The sequence below is a fragment of the Typopeltis vanoorti genome, chromosome 19 (genome assembly GCF_054136105.1).
Source record: "Typopeltis vanoorti isolate ZY-2024b chromosome 19, IOZ_Tvanoo_1.0, whole genome shotgun sequence".
NCBI lineage: Eukaryota > Metazoa > Arthropoda > Arachnida > Uropygi > Thelyphonidae > Typopeltis > Typopeltis vanoorti.
In genome coordinates this window covers 47,954,838-47,981,064 of record NC_143567.1, presented here as the reverse complement: position 1 = coordinate 47,981,064, position 26,227 = coordinate 47,954,838, and the positions used below count along the sequence as shown (strand labels likewise).

General features: G+C 35.8%; 1 protein-coding gene across 1 annotated transcript in view; it reads left to right on the top strand.

The window, feature by feature from the left end:
• Window positions 1-26,227, top strand: part of LOC150096072 (suppressor of lurcher protein 1-like) — a 286,165-nt gene that overhangs the window by 234,951 nt on the left and 24,987 nt on the right. Inside the window, exons 5-8 of the mRNA XM_090409292.1 lie at window positions 21,043-21,250; window positions 24,518-24,726; window positions 24,858-24,899; window positions 25,681-25,864. Of these exons, the coding sequence (XP_090265418.1) occupies window positions 21,043-21,250; window positions 24,518-24,726; window positions 24,858-24,899; window positions 25,681-25,864 (643 nt within the window). The remainder of the gene's footprint in view (window positions 1-21,042; window positions 21,251-24,517; window positions 24,727-24,857; window positions 24,900-25,680; window positions 25,865-26,227) is intronic.

Here is a 26,227-nt window from a genome sequence, read left to right as displayed (position 1 = left end):
TCCCTTCATCTGGATTTTAGATTGTGGGTGATTAGATTATTGTGGGTAATTTACCCGCTCATTGTGAGCATTGAGGCTGTATCAGCTTTCTCTTGCGATGGAGGATTTCGGTTTTTTTATGTTTGAAACGATCTGAGGGCTTGTAGTCCGCTGCCTGTCGAACTAGCTGATTTGGGTGATTATCCGTGATTGTGAAGAATTTCTCTGCAATGCTTGTCATGTAGGTCTTAATATCTGGAAGATTGGCTTCTTGATATAACTGGATGTTTCTGATGAACCATGGGGCATTAAATGCCATTCTTAGGCATTTATTCTGTATTATCTGAAGTCTGTTGATGTTGCTTTTAGTCGTGTGACCCCAGGTTGGAGAGGCGTAAGTTAGTTACGGTCTGATTACCGATTTGAAAAGGAGGATTTTGTTGCTTATGCTTAGGAAGCTGTTCCTGTTCAAAAGTGGATATAGCTGTGCTATAGTCTGACTTGCCTTAGTGGCAACACTATCCATATGTGACTTGAAGTTTAGACGTCTATCAAGATGAATTCCCAGATATTTGGTAGAATTGCGCCAAGGGATGATTTTACCAAACACTTGTGTGCTTGTATTCGGTTCTGCTTTACGTCTGGTACTGCAGAGCTTTTGTTTGGATTAATTGCGATACGCCACTTGGTGTACCAATCCTCCAATTCATTGACTGCTCTCTGCAGCTTGATTGTGGCCAGGTGTGGACGGAGGGATCTGGCTATAATGACTGTGTCGTCGGCATACAGAGCGGTGATAGCTGGAGACAGTTTGGGGAGATCTGCCATGTATATGGAGAAGAGTAGGGGAGATAGTAGAGAGCCTTGAGGTACTCCGGCCGTGATTCTCCTCTCTGTGGATCTGATACCGTTGAGTTTTATTTTAAATTTTCTGTTATTTAGATATGATTTGATAAGTAGCACTAGTGGCAATGGAATACCAACTTCGTGTAGTTTAAAAATTAGTCCATGATGTCACACTCTATCAAATGCCTGAGTGATGTCTAGAAAAACTGCGCCAGAGTGTTGGTGCCATTCATACTCTTGGGTTATATGTTCGATAACTCTGTAAATTTGTAGCGTTGTGGAGTGATATTTCCTAAAGCCGAATTGTTCATCTTGAATTATATGGTTGATATCTGTTGCCTCTTGAACCCGTGTGAGAATAGCACGTTCGGCTATCTTACCTATGCATGAAAGAAGGCTGATTGGTCTGTAATTTTCAGGAAACTGTGTATTTTTCCCAGGTTTGGGAATTAGAAAAACGACGGCAATTTTCCATCGTTGTGGGAAATAATTTAGCCGGAGGATGGCATTAATGATGGCTACTAGATGCATAACCCCTTTGGGGGAAGTAACTTGAGCACCTTGTTTGTCATTCCATCTGGACCCGGAGCCTTTTTGTTATTTAGTTTTCTTAAAATGTCATATACGTCTGTTGGTGACACGGATTTGTTATTGGATTGGATTGAGGCATTTTGAGTTAATTTACGCACTTGGGTGTGAATTTTACTTATGAAATTTATATCTGTATTGAAATAATTGGGGCTGCATTGTTTTTCTAAACTGTCAGCAAATGCTTAAGCTTTTTCCTCGTCGTTGTAGACAACATTAGATTCACCTTGGATTGGAGGAAATGCAAAACGCTTTGAACGGAGTGATTTCATCATTTTCCATATTGATTGATCCTCTGTGTTTAATTGGAGAATTTTGTTATTCCAGAGTTGGTTACGGTGGTCCTTTAGGGCATATCGAACCTGGTTTGTTGCTCTATTGACTGCTTGTTTATCCGCTGGGTCCATTGTTCTCTGATATTGTCTTCTTAATCTGTTTTTCTCTTGGATAAGACGTTTTATATCCTGTGGAAGTTTATTTGATGGTGTACATTTGGTTATATTTGTTACCTGTGTTATAGCTGTCAGCAGTTGTTTTTCAAGAGTCTTCACTGATTTTTCTACATCTTCGGCAGATGTTATATGCGGTATTGGACCAAGGTTTTCCTGGAAGGCTGAGGGAAGTTGTTTCCAATTTATAAATGTGGTGGTGTTTTCTGTTAAATCTTGTATGGTGCCTAGTTGTAATATGATGGGGTTATGATCAGATCTTAAGTCGTTGATTGCTTGTATCTGATAGCTGTGCGCTATATTTTTTAATATAGCTATATCTAGTACATCAGGACGTCCTGTAGCTCCGTATTGTGTGGGTTCAGTGGGTTCTATTACTGTTATATTTCTTGAAGTGGTGTAAGAGTTGAGTATTCTTCCTTTAATATCTGAGTTTCTGCTGTTCCAGACTGAATGTTTGTCATTAAAATCTCCTGCTATAATCACTGCTCTGCCTGTATTTAGTATCACATCTAAGTCAGATTCAAGGAGTTTTTTATTTGGGGGGGGGGGTTGTAGGCTGCATATAACGTAATGCTGCTTGTGTTTTCCATATGTATTTCTATTCCTGTAGTTTCCATGTGTACTGTTTGGGGTTCTGCTATTGAATTATGTTTTATGTTACTTTTCACAAAGATGGCAGTGCCTCCACCTCTAGCAAAGCATCTGTCTGTACGGTAAGTGCTATAACCGTTGATTCTGATTTTGTCACTTTGACGAAGATGAGTTTCATTTATGAGGATGATGTCTGCTTGGGTTTCTGCTGCAAACTCCTGTAATTTGATAGATAAACCATTTGCGTTCCATGAAACAATTTGTAACGATTTCGGTTTTCTTTTAGACTTATCCATTAAGAATTTCCATAAAGAGTGATTGTGTATGCCTTAAGATGAATGATATCTTTGGCTTCTTGAGTTGGGTTGGTTTGTTGGAGTTCAGCAAGCATTTCACCTAAGTGGCTTGTTATGTTCAGTAAGATAGGTTTGTTGGTTTGCTGTGACTGCTTTGGTTTTGGGTCTTTTTGGAAGGTTGATCTTGTAACTTCAGCATACGATCTTCCATCCATTGTGGACTCTATGATTTGATGGGAGGACGCTTGTTCTTGAAGAGATTTACTGGTTTTGAGTTATATCTTTTGGTTTTGGGAAAATGCTATACAGCCCCTATAGTTTGTAGGGTGTGGTCCTCCACAGTTTGCACACTTTGCTGGAAGTGTACGAGGTTTATGGCATTCATTTGATGCATGTTTGCCACCACATTTCACGCAATGAAATTCAACCTTGCAGCATCGTTGTGCATGCCTAATCTGGCATCTATGGCACTGGGTTGTAGTTGATTTATGTTTCAATGCCTCAACTTTTATGACTAGATCACAGATGGTTTGGAGATTGTATATATGTTTTTGGTCTTTACTTATTTCCACCAGAATTAGGGGATAGGGTGTTTTATCAGCTCTCTGCATTCGGCTGACTTTAATTGGGCTAAATCCCTTAAGTTGGAGGTCTGCAGTGAGGTCTTCTATTTGTAATGTTTCAGTTACTCCCCTTAACACTAATTTGAAATTTTTCTCATTGTTGAGTGCAAAAGTGTGGTTTTGCCATACACGCCGGCATGTTCGTTCCTATTATTTTCTATAAAATATTCTTCGAAAAATATTAGAGGTTTATTTATAAAAAAATAATTTAAAAAAAAAATATATATAAAAATATCAGTAATTTAAGTATATATTATAAATAATAATAATTAACATAAAATTATTTACAAAAAAATCAAAACAAAATATTTTTATATCTAATATTTGATTTAAATTTTTAAATCTAATATTTGAGGGAAATATCGAATAAATGTATTTATGATTTAAAGTAAATCTGATGTTATAAAATCATCAGTATATTTTACTGTAAGTTGTGATAACGATTGAATAATTCAGAAACATAAAAAAAAAAAGATGAAACCAGATTTCGACCCATTTGCAGATGAAATAAATAAGAGTGATGATTTCTCATTGGACGATCAAAATCATCGAAGTAAAATTGTTATAAATTCCTATCGAGAATTCTCTTTTATCGCCTATATAAAAATAACTCATATTATAACACACATTCAGTGATTTAACTAGATCTAATAAATAATATATAAATATAAATATAAAAATAAATATAAATAAATAAAAAAAAAAAATATATATATATATATATATATATATATACGTGCACCACGTATTCTAGAAAACTATTTAAAAATGCTGCTGGTAAGTAGTCGTCAATAGTGTTGATCACAATGGGAAAAACAAAGGATTTTTCGGAGTTTGATAAAGAGCTTATCGTGGATCCCTGCCTGGCTACAGCCACGATTTCGAAAACAGTAGAGCTGACGGGTTTCTCAAAAAGTGAGATATCCCGGATGTTTAATCAGTGGAAAAATAACCCACATCTCAGAGGCTTAACTGTAGTCCTAAGACGATCTGTCGTCATCTCAGGACTTTTACGGACAAACAGAACTTCCTGTGGTGCAGCAACTGACTGAAGCATTCAATGAAGGCTGTTCTTGACCCACATCTTACCAAACTATGCGCAGGGAATTGAAAAGGAATCGGTATTGTCAATTGCATGCCTATATGGAAACCACTGATTTCTGCAAAAGAACAGAAAAATTTCTTTACAGTGGTGTCAAGAACACTGAGACTGACACTGGAAGAGTAGAAAAAAAAAGTCACGTGGTCCGCCGATTCACGGTACACCTCGTTCTGTGGGCAGAAAGTTGGAGCGAGAACCCCTATGAAGCAATGAACCCGGCTTGCCTTGTAAACACTACTCAACATTCTGGAAGTTGAGTCATGGCTTGGGGCATGCTCTTTGTACGGAACAGATCCTCTGATAAGGTCGGGTGTCGTCCAAGGAATATCTGAACATTGCTGCCGATCAAGTTCATCCTACATTCACTTCCTACAGGATAAAAGATCAAGTTTACATGATCTTTTATTCATTCACTATTATTTTCATTCATTCACATTCACTTTCTACAGGATAAAAGATCAAGTTTACATGATCTTTTATCCTGTAGAAAGTGAATGTTTCATGGACTACAATGCTACTCTCCCTCCCCTTAGAATTGTACAACGATCATGACAGCGACTTCCCCAACCTTCTCTCGTTACTACAAAGTCCGGAACTGAATCCCATTCAGAATGTATGGGACATGTTAAAAAACAGATTCTGGAACAAATTCCTCTTCCTAATTTAATAAGCCAAAGGGCTATTTTACCGGCGAATATGTTAATAGAAAGTGGGGGGGAATGGTAAATCCCTTTATGTTTTTTATAGCCGAGTACGAAACTCGGATCGAAATACATATATTATATACATATATGTATATTATATATATATAACAATATAAAACAATATATATATATACATCTCTTAGGAGCTGGGTTTTACATTATGAGAGAATATTAAAGTTAGTGACGGATCTTGCTCCACCTTTGCATGGAGTTGCCCTGGTGTTGTATTACCCAAGTGATCACTTACACTTGGGCTCGCCGATAGTTTTTCGGCATGAAACTCTATGGATTTCGATCCGAGTTTCGTATCTAGCTATAAAAAACATAACGAGATTTACCATCCCCTTTCTATTAACATATTCGCCGGTAAAATAGCCTTTCGGCTTATTAAATTAGTAATTAACAATAAATATAGGAGTACACCACTTCGGCAATTCGATAGTAGAGGTATGTAAGTTCGTGTTCACTTAAAATCTTAATATGAGGAAAATGAGGTGAGAACCACCATACCCTTGGAGGGTAATGGATGGCAATGCTGTAGCCAATGAAGTTCTAACTGAGGCTCGGCCATTGCTGTTACCCTCCTGCCATGACCAGAGCTTTAATAGCTCAATAACACCTTATCCCTACACTGTCCTCTACAGATAACGGGGAAGATGAAAAGCATTCTTGCTTCGCCCCTTTAAGCCAGTCCTTATAAGGAATCTTAATATAAATCAAATTTTGAAAAGTCCTTTTTAGGACTTCCAGGGTAACAAATGGCAATGCTGTAGCCAATGAAGTTTTAACTGAGGCTCGGCTATTGCCGTCACCCAGCCATGACTAGAGCTTTAGCTCAATAACACTCCATCCACACAGATTTACTTCATTCAGATGACGGGATAAAGAGTCAAGGATTCAGTCCATCGCCCAGTTCTTATAAGAACTATAAGAAATCTTAATATGAATCCAGAGAATTGTAAGTCCTTTTTAGGACTTCCAGGGTAACAAATGGCAATGCTGTAGCTAATGAGTTTTAACTGAGGCTCGGCTATTGCCGTTACCCAGCCATGACTAGAGCTTTTTAGCTCAATAACACTCCATCCACACAGATTTACTTCATTCAGATGACGGGATAAAGAGTCAAGGACTCAGTCCATCGCCCAGTTCTTATAAGAACTATAAGAAATCTTAATATGAATCGAGAGAATTGTAAGTCCTTTTTAGGACTTCCGGGGTAACAAATGGCAATGCTGTAGCTAATGAAGTTTTAACTGAAGCTCGGCTATTGCCGTTACCCAGCCATGACTAGAGATTTTTAGCTCAATAACACTCCATCCACACAGATTTTCTTCATTCAGATGACGGGATAAAGAGTCAAGGACTCAGTCCATCGCCCAGTTCTTTTAAGAACTTAAGAAATCTTAATATTGATTGAGAGTGATGGCGTATAAATGACTGTGCTAACAGTTTGGCGCGTAGGTGTTGGTGGCGTACGTATTGAGTTCATACCGTAAATGGCGTTCTTCATTTTGTGAAATATCAAAGTAAGACTTTCATTTGATATTCTACAAAATTTCTGCTGGCAGGTCTTTAGACCTGCGGGATTTTTATTAACACATACGCAGTTAAAACGATATGAGCGTACCTGACCTAGACGTATTCACCGATTTGCTCGATAAAGAGCCGGCTCTTGTACTTATTGATAAACTCCAAAAGAAGTTCAAGCTAACAACATGGCCTACTAGCATGATTGACCCCGGCATCATTATCGAGTCACTCGATAAAAGGCTAGCACTCACTTTTATTAAAAAGCTTCTCAAAAAGTTTGAACGGGATTGGCCCGGCTATTTAAACTTGTATTCCTCACCTGAAGTCGACGTTGAGGAAAATGAAGACTCTCCTCAAATGGAGGAAAAACTCAATTTAGTTGTCTCTACCTCTAATCCTTCTGATGAAGGAGAAATCCACGCTCGTAAGAAGAGAAAAACTCTCGCTGCTGAGCCAACAAATGTTGTTGGTATGGACGAGGATGTTCCCATTTCAGATCCCTCTGCTTCCCCCAATGAAAAGGTGCCACCGATTATCCTAAGGGAAAAGCAGAGATGGACATCTCTCAGAACCATCCATCATGGCTAACTTACAAATAAGTTATTCATCTGCTAAAAATGCAGACGAAGGTATAAGAATTCAGCCCACCACGGTGGCTGATTATAGAAATCTTACAAAGGAATTGGACGTAAGAGGAACTCAATATCACACATTTTCACTTGTCTCCGAAAAAAATCTCAAAGTAGCTCTACGAGGAGTCTCCGAGGATATTGACACGGATGAAATAGTTACTGACCTTAACTTACAGAAACTACCTCCCATAAAGGTCACTAGAATGTTTAGATCAAATAAGACACCTATGCCTTTGGGCTTGGTTGAGATTCACAACATTTACAAAGATATCTATAATTTAAAATCAATCTGTGGACTCAAAATCACTCCAGAACCACTGAGAAAGAAAGCATCTTCTGGGCAGTGCCACCGATGCCAAAAATTCGCCCATGCCCAGAAGCTATGCAAAGCTCAGTTCAGATGCCTAAAATATAGCGAGAATCACCCCACAAACACCTGCACCAAGCCAAAATCCACCCCGGCTAAGTGCGCTAAATGTGAGGGTCCTCACCCTGCTAATTATAGAAGGTGTATACATCACCCCAAAAACAGATGGAATGATCCAAATCATCAATCTACCTCGTCATCTAGTGCGAGAGTTCCTAAGCTCAGGCTCCTCAGTTCTTCAAGAGTGAGATCATAACAACAGGTGCTCGCCCATCATTAACTGAGCCCCTTAAGAAAACGAATCTTCAACATCAAGCGAGAACATATGCTGATGTGGCCCGCTCCAAAAAGGTAGTACAAAACCAGAACTTGAATAATCCACATTCAAATCTATCAGCTGTTATCACCTCATCTCTTGCAAACATGCTGCAGGATTTGCAACTCAAATCCATCATTAAGTGATACAAAAAGATTCTTACGGCAAACCCAATCCATATTGTCAGCGCTCTCTGATGCATAGGAAAAAAAAAAGAAAAAAATCGCCCCAAACTCTCTCAGGATTATCGGTTGGAATGCCAACGGTATAAAAAATAAACTATTAGAATTCCAGGAATTTAATAATAGATACAACCCAGATATATTGCTAATTAATGAAACGCACCTGAGGCCTGCTGACACCCTGAAAATCAGAGGGTATCAGATTTACAGAAACGACAGGCTTGGGTATAGAGGTGGAGGTACAGCCACCCTTATCAAAAACTAGATCAATCATCATTCAATAACCAACCCTACTACCACCAACCTTGAAATCATAGGAATTAATGTCCTCACAAACTCAGTTGGAAACCTTAAAATTTTTTCTGCGTACAACCCTCCATTAAAGACATTATTGACCTCAGATCTGGATGCCATCCTTGGGGTAAAAGGACAGGTCGTCATCGCTGGAGATTTCACTGCAAAACATCCTGCTTGGAACAGTAAATCTACCAATAAAAATGGTCGCATCCTTTCTAGCTACACAGGATCAAACTATGCTGTTGTGGCTGGACCTACCGAACCAACTCATCTCAGTACGTTTGGCACTGCTGACATCCTGGATATAGCCATCCTGCAAGACATTAAACTACAGTACAGCTTTACAGTACAGCTTATATCACTAAACGAGCTGTCGTCGGATCACAACCCAATTCTACTGCAATTGGGAGAACAACAATACCTGTCTCCTCCCTCTCATGCTGGCATATCGTGGGAGAGATTGTCTAAAGCACTTAGGGAACAAATAGGACCCGTCCCTCACATATGCACACAAGAAGATGTGGAATCTGCAGTGACTAGCCTTACCCAACAGATTAAGTCCGCTATAATGGTTGCAACCGTTCAGAAACCTGTTCGCAAGCCTGGTCGTTTGCCTGAGGACATTATGGACCTGATCAGAGAGAAGAGCAGAGCTAGGAAGAGATTTCATAACACTCGCGCGCCTCAGGGTAAGACAGTGCTCAATAGATTGAATGGAGCACTTAAAATGATGCACTTAAAACACATAGAAACCAAGTTTTGGATGCAAAATTAGCCTCTATCTCACCTATTGATCACTCTATCTGGGGACTATTGAGAAACATCAAAAATAAAAACAGCTCCCTCTTCCCTATAATCTCAAACCAGGGCCTGGTCCACACAGATGCAGATAAGGCAGAAGCCATACTAAAAAAATTTTGAGGATCAGTGCAAACCTTCTTATAACAACCTAGATTTCAATCATCTGTACAAAATCTACAGACAGCTCAGGCATGCACTAAACCTCCCAGATACCGGCGCTGACCATATTGCACCCGCATCACCTATTGAATTATATGATATTATTAAAAAAACTTAAGAACAATAAAACTCCTGGACCAGACAGCATCTCAAACAGGGTGATCAAGCTGATGCCTCGAAAAGCTATAGTGCACCTGACCAATATAATGAATGCAATCTTAAGACTTCACTTTTTTCCTTCCACCTGGAAACTGGCTGATGTAATTCCTTTTCACAAGCCAGGCAAAGACCCACACCTACCGCAAAATTATCGTCCAATCAGTCGTATCTCTAATCTGGGTAAGGTTGCAGAGAAGGTCATCCTCTCACGACTCCAAATCTCAGTAAATGACCTAAACATCCTCCTAAAAGAACAGTTTGGTTTTCGGCAACACCATAGTACTATTCAGCAAATCCACAGAATTGTCGAATACATCATCAGCAGCTACAACTGGCGCCAGTGCACAGAAGCTGTTTTCCTAGACCTATCCAAAGCATTTTACAAAATCAGGCATTTTGGACTCCTGCACAAACTGATCTCAGCCGGTATCTCACTAAAAATGGTTCATCTAATCCATTCATATCTTCAGAATAGATCAATGCAAGTTAAAATCAACGGTTCTACATCTCCCAGCGCCATATCTTTGCTGGAGTGCCGCAGGGATCTCTACTGGCTCCATTGCTGTTTTCTGTATACATGTCAGACATCCCACACAATCCGATGACTTCCATTTCGGCCCTGTATGCGGACGATACCACGATACTAATCAGATCTCTCAGATCCCACTTCGTTACTAGAAAGCTTCAAGAAAACATTCTGAAGCTGAACGGTTGGTTCTCGAACTGGAGATTGGAAGTCAATCCCCAGAAAAGCTCAGCTGTTCTTTTCTCAAAAACGCCAATGTCTCCTACAGGAGATGTGTTACTATTCAATACTAAAATTCCCTGGCAGACAGAAACAAATTACCTGGGTGTGATTCTCGACAAAAATCTATCTTTCAATCAACACATCAAGTCTACGTGCGCAAAGGCATCTAAAGCCATAGCTCAGCTCTATCCGCTAATTAATAGAAATAGCAAGCTCAGCAACAGAATCAAATTGCAACTATACCAGATGACAATTCGTCCTATAATCACCTATGCCTCTCTAGCCTAGAGCCACACCTCTAATACTATCATTATCAAAATACAGCGAGTGCAGAATAAGTGCTTGAGAATGATTCTGAACGCCCCGTGGTATGTTAGAAACAATCAACTCCATAGATGAGACACCTATATTCTCTCTTTTGTACAATCCTTAGCATTCAAGTTTTTCCTAAAGACGTCCACACATCCCAACGATTTGGTTCAACAAGCTGCAGCATATGAGCCAACGGACATATTCAAATATAGAAGACCAAAAGCTATATTAGTATCCTATAACGATACTTAATCTCCATGCCCATTCAGGGCGAACAAACTGCTCATAAATTTTACCCTCACTTTAACCACAACAGATAGTGGGGAATATGAAAAGCATTTTTCTTCACTCTTAAAGACATAAATGTCAATTGTCAATTGTCAACCTTGATATTAGGTTGTCGGAAGAAAGAGTTGATTAATAATCGCGGTGATTAATAATACCCTTGAAGGGTAATGGATGGCAATGCTGTAGCCAATGAAGTTCTAACTGAGTCTCGGGTATTGCTGTTACCCTCCTGCCATGATCAGAGCTTTAATAGTTCAATAACACCTTATCTCTACACTGTCCTCTACAGATAACGGGGAAGATGAAAAACATTCTCGCTTCACCTCTTTAAGCCAGTCCTTATATATATAACCTTGATATTACATTCAGGTCTACCTACTCACTGATGAGACCTCAAAAAAGGTTGAAACCGGTCTGGGTACTGACCTCTTCTCATAATGTAAAACAATATATATACATCTCTTAGGAGCTGGGTTTTACATTATGAGAAATATTAAATTAAAGTTAGTGATGGATCTTGCTCCACCTTTGCATGGAGTTGCCCTGGTGTTGTAATACCCAAGTGATCATTTACACTTGGGCTCGTCGATAGTTTTCGGCATGAAACTCTATGGATTTCGATCCGAGTTTCGTACCCTGCTATAAAAAAATATAAAGCGATTTACCATTCCTCTTTCTATTAAAGTCCTCTTCCATCAAATCTATGCCTGCCAGTTAAAGGACTGTCTGGTGAACGCTCGGTATGTTGTAGACGTTGATGCAATCGAACATCTTGTGGAATCTATGCCGAACTGCTGTAATTCAGGCTAAACGAGGTCTAACACGATATTCTTCCTAAATAAAAAGTGTCTAATTCAGTGGTCGGTATGAGTGTAAGAAATATAATATGACTGTGGGTAAGGTAATGCATTAGTGGACGCACTTTTTAAAATAAACTAAGATAAAACCTATCTAGGCTCGCACAGCATTTGCTAAAAGTTTAATCTCAAAATATTCTGTCAACTGTTGCAGAATGAAATGAGCGGTCTGTACTCGAGTGTCTTCATCAAAAAAGGTAGTAATAATAATAATAACAATAAATTTTTTTAGAGTGTAATTTTTTTAGTTCGAAAGTACTTTTTTGTAATAATAACATTTTATTTATCATCTTACAGAGCATTTACATATATTTTTTACAGTGAATTTTTTTTCGTTTTATGTATTCTAAAATGCGTTAATAATAGTTACTGTAGATGGTAATTTATAGGTTGCAATTGGATGAGGTTAAATTTTTTTCACAGTATTTATAGTATAACAGTAAGTTATATATATTTTACAATTTTTGCTTTTTAATGTTTTTAACCGCAGTAACTACAGCACTTCAATGTAATTTTTTTCTTTTGATCTCGGTTGAGATGTAATGTCTCTGCTTACATCCTCGAAGCTTTTTAATGAGCTTATCTAAGGATGACACCGGTTAAACATAAGTATTTTTTAATTTTTTATTTATTTGATTGCTGTGTTGGAAGTAGGCTGATGTTTGGGAGGTGAAATGAATGATTTCTGATCAAAGAGTCTTCTGAACTTTTAATTTGTATCATCTTTAGAATTTGTGACTTCCTCAAGAATATCTTGGCATCTCTGATTCACAAAAAGTGGTAATTGTTTTCTGTTTTTTTGCTTTTTTTGCTTGGTACAACAGATTCTGTTGGAACGGTATTAAATATTGGGATAGGAAGATTGGTGTGTTGTCTTGCAATGAGTTTCTGTTGTTTCTGTCTGCTGGCTTTTATGAGAGTGTCTCTTGTGGACTTGCTTGTGAGACGAACTATGACTGGCGCAGGTCGTGGCAAGCCTTTGGTTTTTGCTTTTCCTAGGAATCCGATTTACGGTCTGAATGTCATTAAGCTGTAGAGGGATGTCAATTGCATGGCCTAATTTTAAAACTACGTCTCTGAGGTTTTCTGTAGGTGCAGTTTCAGGAAGACCGTTTATGACAGGATCTTTATATCGTTGCTGATTTAAACGCTCGTATTGTAGTTTTAGAGAATGAAGTTCTTGACGGAGTTCGGATGTTTCTTTCATCAAATTGTGTTGCCTGTCATTTAGTGCGTTAATGCTGATTTTGATGTCTTTTTCTATTTGCAACACTTCTATCACCGCTAAGTTATTATGTTTGACCAAATCTTCATATTCGCTAGATTTTGTTGTTATTTGTTTTGTCGACGAGTTCATGCACAAGATCTACTAAGCTGGCTTTTACAGTCTCTAGACCGTTTTTTATTAGTAAAGAATTGAAATTATAGGACTCACCTGTATTTGTTTTGTCTGTTCAGCTAGTCGTCTGATTTTACCTCCGGTATAATCGGCTGCGTCGTAGGTGGCTGCCGTAGGTGCGTTTCTTTGTTCCTCCTGCAGATTACACACTTCCATTCCTCGCGTGTTGCATTGGTTTTACGTTGCCAGGTTGTTTCTGAAAAGTCGGCACATTTTAAGTGTAGAATCCTACTGCATTTCGTACAAGTTATATTATTTCCGTCGGACGATAAATCCTCCAGGCATTTGAGACACTTCATGACTCACCTTTCTTCCCTTAAGCAGCTATGGCGTGATTGTAAAGATGGCGACGTCGTTTGTTCTTCGCTCGTTGTTGACCACGGTCCTCTCTGTTCACTTTTCAACACCTCAAAATTTCGTTTCTTCTTAGTTGATTTCGGTGAATTTTATATCACTGTCTTCGGCGTGACTGGTAGAGTTACTTGGGAACACTTTCAAATTAATAACAGGAGTTTGAACCACTTTAAAACTATAAAAAAACGGAAGCAGCTATAACACTGTGCGTCAGTTCGTATGCCTACACAGCGTTCTCTATAATAATAATAATAATAATAATAATAATAATAATAATAATAATAATAATAATAATAATAATAATAATAATAATAATAACTGTTATCTTAAACAAGCAAAGCTTGATATGGTTCTCTCTCCTTCGATTTGTCTTAGGATGCATTTTCAGAAGTTTTATGCTTGTATGTGTATGCGTGTATTTAAAGTTTTACTAGCCTTGCAGGCTGTTTCCGAATATTATCTCATCTTCTGTCCAATGTTAAGTAGAGCTTCGAAAGTTTCTCTCATCATATATTCTTAAATCCTAAGAAAATGTAAGAAGTTATTTCAAGATGAATAGAAATCCATATATTTCAAATGATGTACTGGTGCCAACCGAGACAACTTGACGACCCAAGCGTGTGTAATATCCTATACGCTATCAACTAAAAGGTAAATGGTCTTGTACCTGTTTAATGTTTCTGGAGTTAAATAAGACTTCAAACTGGAAGAAGGATATAGGTGCTTCCTCCTCTATTCCCCCACCACCACCACCACACGAATCCTCCAGACTTTGATCTGTTCCTTACGTTGAAAGAACCACTACCTTACTACCTTTGACGACATTTTTGCTAAAGTGAAGCGACTTATCAAACACATCGACATTTTGCGAACAGGAACATCAGACTTAGTGAAACGTTGGACAGAAGTCGCAAATCAGAATGGAGTTTGTATTGAATACCGGTGAATTCATTTTTGTTGATAAAATGGTTAGTTTTAATAACAGCAAAATGGTGAGCAGAAATCTAATTGGATGATGAGCTCCTCGTATGTACAGTATGTTTATCCTTTGTTTCAGTAAAATAGTTAATGCTGATATTAATTATGTGTAGTTCACTGACTCATTAGAAACAGTAAATACTCTGAAGTGATCAGGTAATATTCCAGTTTGCAAGCAACTCCAATAGCACGTTGAAATGGGAAAATGGATGCCTTGCATCGATACAATAATAGTGCAGTTTTTCTTTGCACAGCCTATCTGACGAAGTATTCCAAAGTTAACTCTTTTTTATTGTAATTTCCTCATGCTGGGAGGAAAAACAAAAGTTCCTAATTAACTTCATAAAGGTTCTAAAAATAAACATATGGAAATGCGAAAGAGCACCTGATTAACGATCAAAATAGGGAATATGATTTAAGAGTGAACCAAGAGGTTTTACTCGTTCATATGTAGCGTTTTTGGCAACAGATAGATACATTTTAGGTGAAGAAAGATTCTTAAACAGTTGGCGTAGAACAGCCACAGTACCCTTCACATTTCTTCATATTACGTACCAAGGTGCTTTTCACTTTTTCAGTGGTGATGTATTCGATTAACCTGTAAATTTCTTGGATGGTGCTATGATATCGACGAAAGCCAAATTGTTCTTGTGGGATGATTTTTAGCGTGTCTACTGAGTCTTGGAGAGGATGAATTTTCAGCAAATTTTTCTATATTTGATAGCAAGCTAATGGGGGTGATAATTTTGAGTGAAGATCTTTGCCCGGTTTGTAAACTGGGACAATGTCAACAATTTTCCAAGAAGGGGAAAATATTGCATTCTGAGGATTGAATTTCTAATGTTGGAAAGATGTACAATAGCTTTGCAGGGTAATAGTTTGTGATGCTATCAGGACCTGGAGTTTTGTTTTATTCTTGAGGTGCTTGTTGATGCCCAAAATTTCCGCTGGTGAAGTAGACGTGATCGGGATAGAGTTATTGTCAATTTGTTTTAGTGTGCAAGGTCTAGATCTGATTGGAGAGGGGGGGGGGGATTTACGTTTGTTTCTGAGATTTTTAATAGCTTCCAAGTGGAATGATCTGTAGGGGTAATAGCTGATAACTTGTTTTCCCAGTGTACATTTCTGTGATTTTTGAGAAGCTTCTCTGACTGAGCTATTTAGTTTATTAAGACTTTTTTGTCTTGAGGAGAGCGTGTGTTATGATATCTTTTCCTTGCTTTGTTTTTCTCTCTTATGAAATTCCTGATATCTTCTGGAAGACGACTGGGCTTGAGGGTAGCTGTAGTTTTGGTGACTGCTACTAGAACTTTATTGATTTTATTTGTGAGATTTTTTATTGCTATATCAACTTCTTCCTTTGATCGTATTCAGGGAACAGGGCCAATATATTCAGGAAGTACTTTAGATAATTTTTCCCAAGCTATGAAAGAGTGGTAGGGGAGGAGATAGTTGTTCTTGTTTTCCTTTATCATTAGCTGTGTGAGGGCCACTGCAGTTGGTACATTTGGCCTGGATGGTTTTGGTCTTGATGCAGGTGCTAGTGGAGTGACCTTCACCACATTTTAAACAGCTAAAGTTTTACAAAGCTTTTGTGCATGACCATATTTATGACATCTGTGTCCCTGGCCAGGTGAAGATTTTTTCCCTCAAAGATTCAGGTGTGATCTTGAGCCAGAGATTGATGTTAGATGGTAAATATTTTTGAAGGAGTTTTGAATCTCCACAAAGACGTGGCATCGGAGCCTTGCCAGATCGTAAAATCTGCTAACCTTAACTGGTGGTAGGTCGTGGTAGCTGAGATCTGCTGTCATCTCTTCCGTGGTGATGTCCTCTGATACTCCTCGGAGCACTACCTTAAGGTTTTTTCGGAGCCGCGGGAGAAAGAGTGGTATTGCATGCTCTGGCCATCCATCGGTTTGGTTAGTTTACGATAATCTCCCACTGTGGCGAGCTGGATCTTTATGCCATCATCCACATTTTTTGCCCCTGCCTGCAGATCTGTCATAGTGGACCTTAAAAGCGTCCATTTGTGTTTTTCCTCAGGATAATCGGAGGTACCTTCTCTTTGGGAAAGGTAGAGGAGTCAGTAATGGAGGACGTCTTCCTCCATCCTGGCGTCTCTGTGCGTTTCTTCTGTTTTGCGCATAGGAACCTCTTTATATAATCTGTGAGTGAGGAAATCATTGTATTTTTCCTTCCCCTGGAATTGTGCTTCTCCATCCGTGTCATTTCCTGCCATGGAAAACCCGGCCACTCGACTTCAATTTTTTTCAACAACTTTGTCAGCAAGTTGTTGAAAAAGTTTCCTGTCTAGTGTTTCAATGAAATTATCGGATCAATTTCATATTTATTTGCTGACCTGAGAATTCATTAATGTTTATTTTCCTCTAATAACACTAAGAACAACTTCGACTTTTATCACATAAAATATTATTAATCACAACTATATACTACATAAATCTTACTATATAAAAATTTATTACAAATCACGAAAGGAACAAATCATCATAACTACCCAACCCTGAGATTCTCCTGATGCATGATATACCAAATTAATGTAAATACTGTATATGTATACTACACACAACAACAACCCAAAACATGCTATATGTATATACGTATATATATACTATATATATATACGTATATATATATATATATATACGTATATATATATATATATATATATACGTATATATATACTATATATACTATATATTTATATATATACTATATATACTATATATTTATATTTATATACTATATATACTATATATTTATATTTATATACTATATATACTATATATTTATATGTATACTACACACAACAACAATCAAAAACATACCGATGTTTAAGTAAAGGCGAACTCTAAAAATAAAAATTTAGATAATGCGACAGAAAAAGTATGCAATTCTTACAATCCTTCAAAGATTAAACTGTTTCTTTATATTATATTTTGATTATCAAGATTTCGAGAGGGTGTATAAATAAAGAACATAAAAACGGAATGTTTTCTTGACCATTTCTTAAAAAAATATTATTTAAAAATAATTACAATTATAAAAAATATAAACAAAAAAAAATATAAAGAAAACTTAAATGAATATCTGTTTTGGAAACCTATTCATGAGTAAAAAAAAAGAATGACAATAAACACATAAATACTACTAATGAATTTATCCGTTGCATTTTAATTTAAAGGAAATATAGCATAGTAAGAACATTAAGAATAACAGTATAAGGAAACTGCACGCTAATACCATTTTCTTAAACTTGGTTTACTCTATAGTTATTAAAAAAAGTAAAAGGACTGAAAAGCAGATATTACTGTCGGATGTGAATAACGATGGCGCAAGTTATCGCAATTTATAATCGTACTGAAGTTTTTATTATTATTTAATTTATGTGTACTTGACACCAAAAATAAGTTGTGCCATTGTAAAAATAATGAAGTTTTAAGCTTAAAATAATCAGATAAATTTTAAAATACATTAAACGTTTATTAAATAGTTCCTTACATTTTTTAAAGTTCTTTCTTGTGGTTTTGTTCTAGGTGTTTATCAGAACTTTCCAGTATTGTAATAATAATTAGCATTGCAACCATTTGTAATAATTTCTTGCATTTTTGGGGGGGGGGGGAGATGGACTGAGTCATTGACTCTTCATCTCTTCATCTGATTGAAGAAAATCTGTGGATGGGGTGTTATTGAGTTAAAAGCTCTAGTCATGGCTGGGTAACGGCAATAGCCGAGCCGCAATTAAAACTTCATTGACTACAGCAGCGCTTCCCAAACTGTGGGCCTCTCCACCCCCCTTAGGGGTCGTTATTTTTATTGAGAGGGCCGTGAAATAATGAAAACAAATTTAAAATGTTTTAAGACTAAGTGTTCCATGTCAAATGTGCATGTAAGATGCTAAAAATGTAATATTTGCATTTGATTTTTGCAATATTCTCTGTGTATGTTTTGCATTGAATATATAAACATAAATACAATAAATATTATAATAATATATGCCTGTATTACGATGTGTTTTGCATTGAATATAAATACAATAAATATTATATGTCTATATTAAGATTTTTTTTTTCGATGGGAGCCGTGAAATATTTTAATTTTTCCCAAATGGTTTCACATCCATTACTTTGTGAAGCACTGTGTTACAGCATTGCTATCAGTTGCCCTGGATCAGAATCAGGAGTCAACAACCTTAATTTATTTATTTATTTATTTTAATTTTGATATTGTCAATCTTTAGAAAATATAATGTGGTATTTTTAATTTCAAACATTTTTTAAATTATTTTTATAGTAAAACCATATAAATATTTTTTTTTTTTTATTTCATATTTTAAAAAAAATCTTATTTGGGTACAGTGTAGTAATTAAGTAAGTTCTTATACTTCCTTCATAGGGCAACTAAATATATATTTTTGTATATATGGTATATGAATTTCATCCTGGTTCTCTATAATTTACTTCATAGCATTTAAATAAACAAGTCAGATTTAAAATAATCAGATATGTGAATATATTTTTTTTTATTTCGCTGTCTGTCATCAATTAAACGAATAATTACCGTCATTTGGACTACCTTTGTCCTTCTGTAGATGGCTCGCCAGTTTACCGTAGCAATTATTATATCGCTTTATTATATACATCAAAATGAAACCATTTTTCATTTTTGTGGTTGCTATTATTCTGAGATATTTTTGTATTGCATGGTGTCAGTATTTGCTTCCCCAAAAAATTCTTTGTTTTTCAATAAAAGCGAATTCATCTTCGTAAGATCCTACTACAGTATATTCTCTGGGTATTTCTGTTGCTTTTTCCTTGTGATTAATGACTACATCCAAACCAAGGCAACTCGTGGGACGTTACACAACAAATGACGTACGAGACCATTGGTGACAGAAATACATCTAAATAGAAATAAATGCACCGAAAATGTTAGAAAAATAAGTCTAGTGATGCGTTTTTCTGTTTACTGAAGCATCTCTCACTGCATAAATAATGTCACACAGAACAAGTGTTGAGAAACTATTTTTATAAGAATGCAGAAACCAACTTCAATCAGAGCGAAGCATTGAAATACTAATGTTATTAGCAGAAGATCGCAACTTATACGTTAGAAATGAATTAAAAATAATCAACTATAAAATATTTTAACATAAAAAGTTAAGAATTATAATGTTTTTAAAAGACTTCTAACACTTTAATACTGTAATTCTTTGAGTTACCATTTTAACGAATTTTATAGAATTACAATTCAAAGAATTGTAAATCATTCAATGACTGTCAGTCGAGTATTCGTATTGAATTCTAATATTGAAGTTATATTTATTTCGTATGTAAATCTGTTTTTTCTTGAATTCATATACTAATATTCCTTAAATAACTTATAAAATATAATCAGAATTTGAGAATTTCATAAATCGGATTTTAAATTAGTGTCTAAAGTGAGAATTACTCAAATATATCTCATTAAAACTCTTCTTATGAACACCATAATATAGTTTATTTAATTTATATATAAATAAGTAAGTCACGTGTATTTTGCTATTGAAAACTATTGGTTCACTAATGTAATGTGAAAAAACCAATACAAAATAACGTTGTGATCAACAATTCTTCGATAGATTTCTATATGTTTACTCGTCTCCGTTTTTGAAGTAAAATTATGCTATTCTTTTTCGTAATTTAGAAATATATATATAGAAGTAACTATACCAAGAATTGACTTGAATTATACATACATGTGTAAATATCAGTATCAGCAATAGATCAATTTGCATGATAATTCCAGAAAGAGCAGGTAGAGAGCGCCACTCGTGCAAATCATAATTAATGGTAAAATACAAACAAACTTATTAAAGACACTGACTTTAAAAAGTACCTTTTAAAATCGGAAAGGAAATTGAAAATACTTAGTTTTAATAATAATTATATGTAATAATAATTATAATAAACATTTTAAAGGTGAAATGTTAAGTACCGTTTGTACTGTATTTCAACAGATGTTTTCACAGACATCTCCGGTAAAAATTTGCAAATATCTTGACTATTAAATATTTCCAACAGGGATGTAACCGACAAACAATCTCTCCCTTAAACGAGACGTGTTTACACAAACAAATAGAAATAAAAATAAAATTAAAAACATTTACTTACCAGATATTTCAATCTGAAAATAAAAGGTCACCTTCAGTGGCTAATACGTACAAGGGGAGAATGTTAACAGCGAATTTAACACAACAATAACAAAAAAAGGACTGTTAATTTCAGGTTGAAATATCTGGCCAATATATTTTTTTCAGTTTTATTTTTATCTTGATTTGTTTCATTTATCTTTGTGTCTACTTGTAGCACACAATAATCCTAATTTTTGTGCATCTAAAAGATATCCAGTTTATACTTAATAAACCCGTGCATTATAATGTTGAAGTAACGGAATTATCATTTTCTTTTTCTCTTTATCAGCACAGTATGTGGTGGGAACTCCGACTCCTAATACTGTTTGTAGTTTCGCCATCTACAGTGATCGCAAGCGAGAGGGAGGTTTGTATTCACCAACATATCCTGGAGTGTATCCTAAAAATCTTCAGTGTCACTACAAGTTCGTTGGAAGAAAACCACAAAGAATTAGGCTGGAATTTATAGACTTCGACCTTTTCTTTGGTGGATCCCAGTAAGTACTCTGTCGGAATGAATTATTCTCTTCAGGTCTTTAAATTTGCCAGAGAGAGAGAGAGAGAGAGAGAGAGTAATAAATGAATCTAATTGCATTTTGACAAGATACCATTATTAGTGTAACCACCTTAACTTGTACAGTATTAATTTTGATTAATAAAATGAAAGATTTTGGTTCCGTTCAGCTTGAACCTCGTAACTAATATACATGGGAATTTTCAGCTTCAGAAAAAAGGCAAAGATCCAGTAGTTCTTTTGTTTAAAATAACGGTATTTTACTTTGGTTCGTGACTCAGTGCACAACGCCGCATTGTGCGATATGGCAGATGAAAAATTTAATAAATTGGGGTGGAAAAGGCCATTTTGGGGTGCAATGGCAGAATATCTACTATGTGCATGTTTGTTAGAATAGTTGAGATCAACTCTGAAAAACACTTGCATTGGTAGAATTGGGCTAGATTGAGAAAAATCTAGCTCTTACGACTTTCTTAATTGCACACCACACAACCTAACTTCCAAGGATGTCCTTTGTCCTTTCTCCACTTTTTTATATAATGAGCAATTTTTTCAACCGATAACATAACACGTCCTCTCAAAAGTTTACATACCGCTATCATATCACCCATGTTCTCATTGTTTACCAGTGTCTGCAGTCCACACAATCTCAATCTATCATCGTAATCTATATTCCGTAATCCCTATATCATATTTGTAACTCTTCTTTGCAGCCTCTATACAGTTTTTTATTCCTTTGAAATCCAGGATACCAAATCTGCGCACAATAATTCAGGCACGGTCTTATCAAGATAGAATGACTTTCATATACATATGTGTCAATGTTCGTTTCAACATTGCTATTTCTTCTGAGCTATATTTGCAATTTTTGTTATGTGACCTTTGACCTTCAACTTTCTAACTCCAAGATCTCTTGCCTCATCAGTTACTCTAAGCACGATACCATGTTGAATATCTCATCACTCCAAAGGGAATAACTTTACTCTTACTAACATTAAACTTAAAACCAAAATCATTTGTCTGTACTTCTAGCCTATATCAGTATCATCTCTGATTATCCTGGTTATCTTTACATCGTCAGAAAACAACTGAAGATCTCCTGTCAAGCCCTCTCCAATATTATTAATGTATAGATTAAACAAGAATGGTCCATGGACTGATTCCTGGGGCACACCACTGGTCACTCTAAATCTATCTAGTTTATGCAGCACTCTTTCATGCGGTATCTCATCAAATGACTTAGCAAAGTTCCAACAGCAAATAATTGTAAATAATAATAACGATAAAGGTCCTGGAGAAGTTAGTAAGAACTCACATACAGAAATAGGTGGACAATCAAAATATACGTTTTTCAACTCAGCCCGCTAACATTATTAGAAAATATGAACCAAGTGCACACACTATGTGAGTTCTTACCAACTTCTCTAAAATCTTTACAATTATTCTAGAGATACTAATGGGTGAATTGTTAGACACATCAGTTTTGCATCACACTTGCTCAATGATATCATAATACATGCTTTCCATTCATGTGGGATCTTTCATGAGCTAAGACTCAAATTATACGAATATGTCAAGGACCTAACCAATGTGAACATTTAGCACAAGTGCTGATACCCCTATCTGTCCCAATTGCCGAATTCTTATCCAGGTGATGTGACAGCACTTCAACTTCATTCTTACGCACTTTTGTATCTTCATCCAGTGTATCATTAGCACTGAGAACCATGTTACACACACACACACACACACACACACACACACACACACACACACACACACACACACACACCTGGTTGATAAATCTTGGAGAAGTGAGCACTCGTGTGAATTACCTCCTCTTCTTCTGACACTAAGATATGTCTGCATTCCGTAAATTATTCTTCCACAGTCATTCTTTCTTTTTCTTCTAGCATTACGATAAAATTATTTTGGGTTGCCTTTAATAATAGAATAAGAATATAATATAACAGAATAAGAGTGAGAAAATTTCACAATTTTCTCACTCTCATTCTGACGATATCCCTTCTATTCTAACGATACTCATTCCACATCATCATCTTCTTATTCATCTTTTGTTCAATGAGATTGCATATCTACTTGAGTCCCGTTCTATTTGTCCTTCGAACTCTAAAGACACATTTACATACCACATCATTTAAACATCTTTTAAAACCTTCCCTTGCAACAATTCATACCATGAAATCAAGAATGGGGTTGTCCTGAATTTACCATAATTTCCAGATTTGTAATTCTGCAAATAATATGTCGTGATTGGAACATCCATATATTTGGCCACTTCCCAGGTCAGTCTGTATGGTCATTGCCACCAACTGGTGGCAAAACAGTCACATCCTTAACTGAGACCCCTTCTGATGCTATGATCTAACACTCTTTGACCTCGAGTTGCTTCTTTCTCATGCGCTTGAGAATGTTTTCGCGCAACAGCTCCATAAATACTCCATTTTTATCATGAATATTCTCTGATTCCCAATCAATATTCATATAACTTAAATCATCTATAAACATTTAGCGACGCATTTCTTCATCTGGCAGTTATATAGCAACACCCCACCACATATTTCATCTTGTTACTCTCAACTTTATCGTCTCAAACTCAGTGCTACACAGGACATTATTACCACTATTGCTCTCATGTGTTTCTATCCTAACTTGACTTGAGTCATCCGATATCATCAATTGTACTCCTATCCTCCTCTCCTATCACTTCTGTCATTCCTAAAAAATACTGTGTCCTTTGCGCTCAATTCCGGTTAAGCATTCGACTCAGAGAGTCAGGTTTCATTAATGCCAACAATTTCAGGCTATGGTGTATTCACCAAAGCAACAGATTCAGCCACTTTGTTTTTAATGCTCCTGGTATTTCTCTAAGACACCACTAATCCACCACCAATCCAGCAATAAATACTAGTTTCACGCAGAACATTCTTTGCGCTAAAACTTCTTGGGACATCACTGCCGATAAAACTAGTTCCATTATCTTGAAAAACTGGGTTGTTTTCTTGATGCCGTGACTATGTTATGGAAATAGACAAGAGCAATACTTATCATCACTGACAATTTCTCCCACTGGACTTCTAACAGCAGTATTTGTGTAAAGAAGTGAGTGGCGTTGATCTTGATTCATTTGCTATGAGTATCTGAACTCCTTTTGTTATTGTACGAGAAGAGAGAGAGAGAGAATAACAGAGACATTTTATTACTCAATTTATTATTATTATTATTTTAGTTGCCCATTCGACTTTGTGAAGATTTATGATGGAGCTACTATTGATTCTCCCCTAATTGGTACTCACTGTGGTCAGCAGCGCAACCTGGTGGTATTTTCTTCATCAGAAAATCTGTACGTTGTTTTCACTACCCTTCAGAGAACGGCAGATACGTCTAATCGAGGATTCGCAGCTGAGTATGAATTCAAAGAGAAATTTGTCAGCTTAGGTAAGTATAATTTTTCGATTTGTATTCCATGTTTATCATTCCTTATACTGTCAACTATGGCCTAAACGTATATACAGTGATGTAATACAACAGAAAACAAAATTCTCTTCATTTGTTTTATTTTTTTGTAGATTTTATTGGACAATATGATGGAGAGCACATACGAGGAACAGGTAAGTTAATCTATTTTATTAATTTTATATTTTGTCTTATTTATATATATTTATAATCAATAATTTAGGTATATTCTCATTTTGTTTATTGTTATATTTATGAGAAATATATTAATTTTAATGTTTTATTTTATTTAAAGTATTTTTTTAAATATATATTGTTGTATTTTGTGCTGTGTTTATTTTTAACTTTATTTTTGTTATTGTGACAGTGCTGCTACCTGATGGCAATACTTGTACTTATAACTGCACTGCTAAAATTGTGAGAAAAAAATTGACTGTCGAAATATTTATGACGTGAGGGTCATGCATGGAAGAGCAAACAAAAACTTTTCTATTGCAATATCTATCTACAAAAGCACAAACAATACTTCAATAGAAGAGCAAAGCTTGAACAACTGATACATTTCAAGAGAAAATCCTTAAGACGTTATGCAAGAAAGTTTGCTACAAATCACACGTGCAAAGTGTTGGAGCGATAAATTTTTTTTTCAAACTTAGAGAAGTGTTGAGAAAAGTTTCCCTATTAGCTGCGAGTTTGTAATTCTGTGTTGACAGTGCGTAAAGTGCTTTGCTTTATTCTGTCACTTCACTAACTACGATTTTTTTTCCTTTTTCCGTTCGCTTGTAGCATTTTTATTAATATTGTATTTTTCCGATAATAAACTTTTTTTTCTATATGAAATACAGATTATTGTGAATATCACACTTTTTGAATGATGAAAAACAGAACGTGTTTTAACTGATTGTTTCTATTTTTTTTTTCCTTTCCATTCTGTAGAATGCGATCAAAAAATTCTCAGCAAAAAAGGATCAAGTGGAAATGTCGTCTCACCAAATCATCCCTTTATCTATCATTCAGGTATTGTTTGTCGCTATTATATCTACGGTATGCAGGATGCTCAACATCTCGAAAGAGTTCGATTGCAGTTCGAAAAATTTAATATTCGTAGCTCAGATAAAGAGTAAGTACACTGAAAATCCTTTCAACAATACTGCCAGCTTACGTAAATGTTTGGATTTATTTAAATATTAAATATTGTATATTACAGTGTTTGTCTCTTTTTATTGGAATTATTTGACTAATAGCAGCGCCACCTGAATTTGAAAAATCGTTATTATAAAATAATGTGGAAAATTAAACTACTTTAAAACTTTTGAACTATGCTGCCATCTTGCGTAAATGATTGGATTTATTTAAATATTATATATTACGATATTTGTCTCTTTTTATTGGAAACATGTGACTAACTGTGGTGTAACCTGAATTTGAAAAATCATTACCATAAAATATTAATGTGGAATATTAAGCTACTTGAAAACTTTTG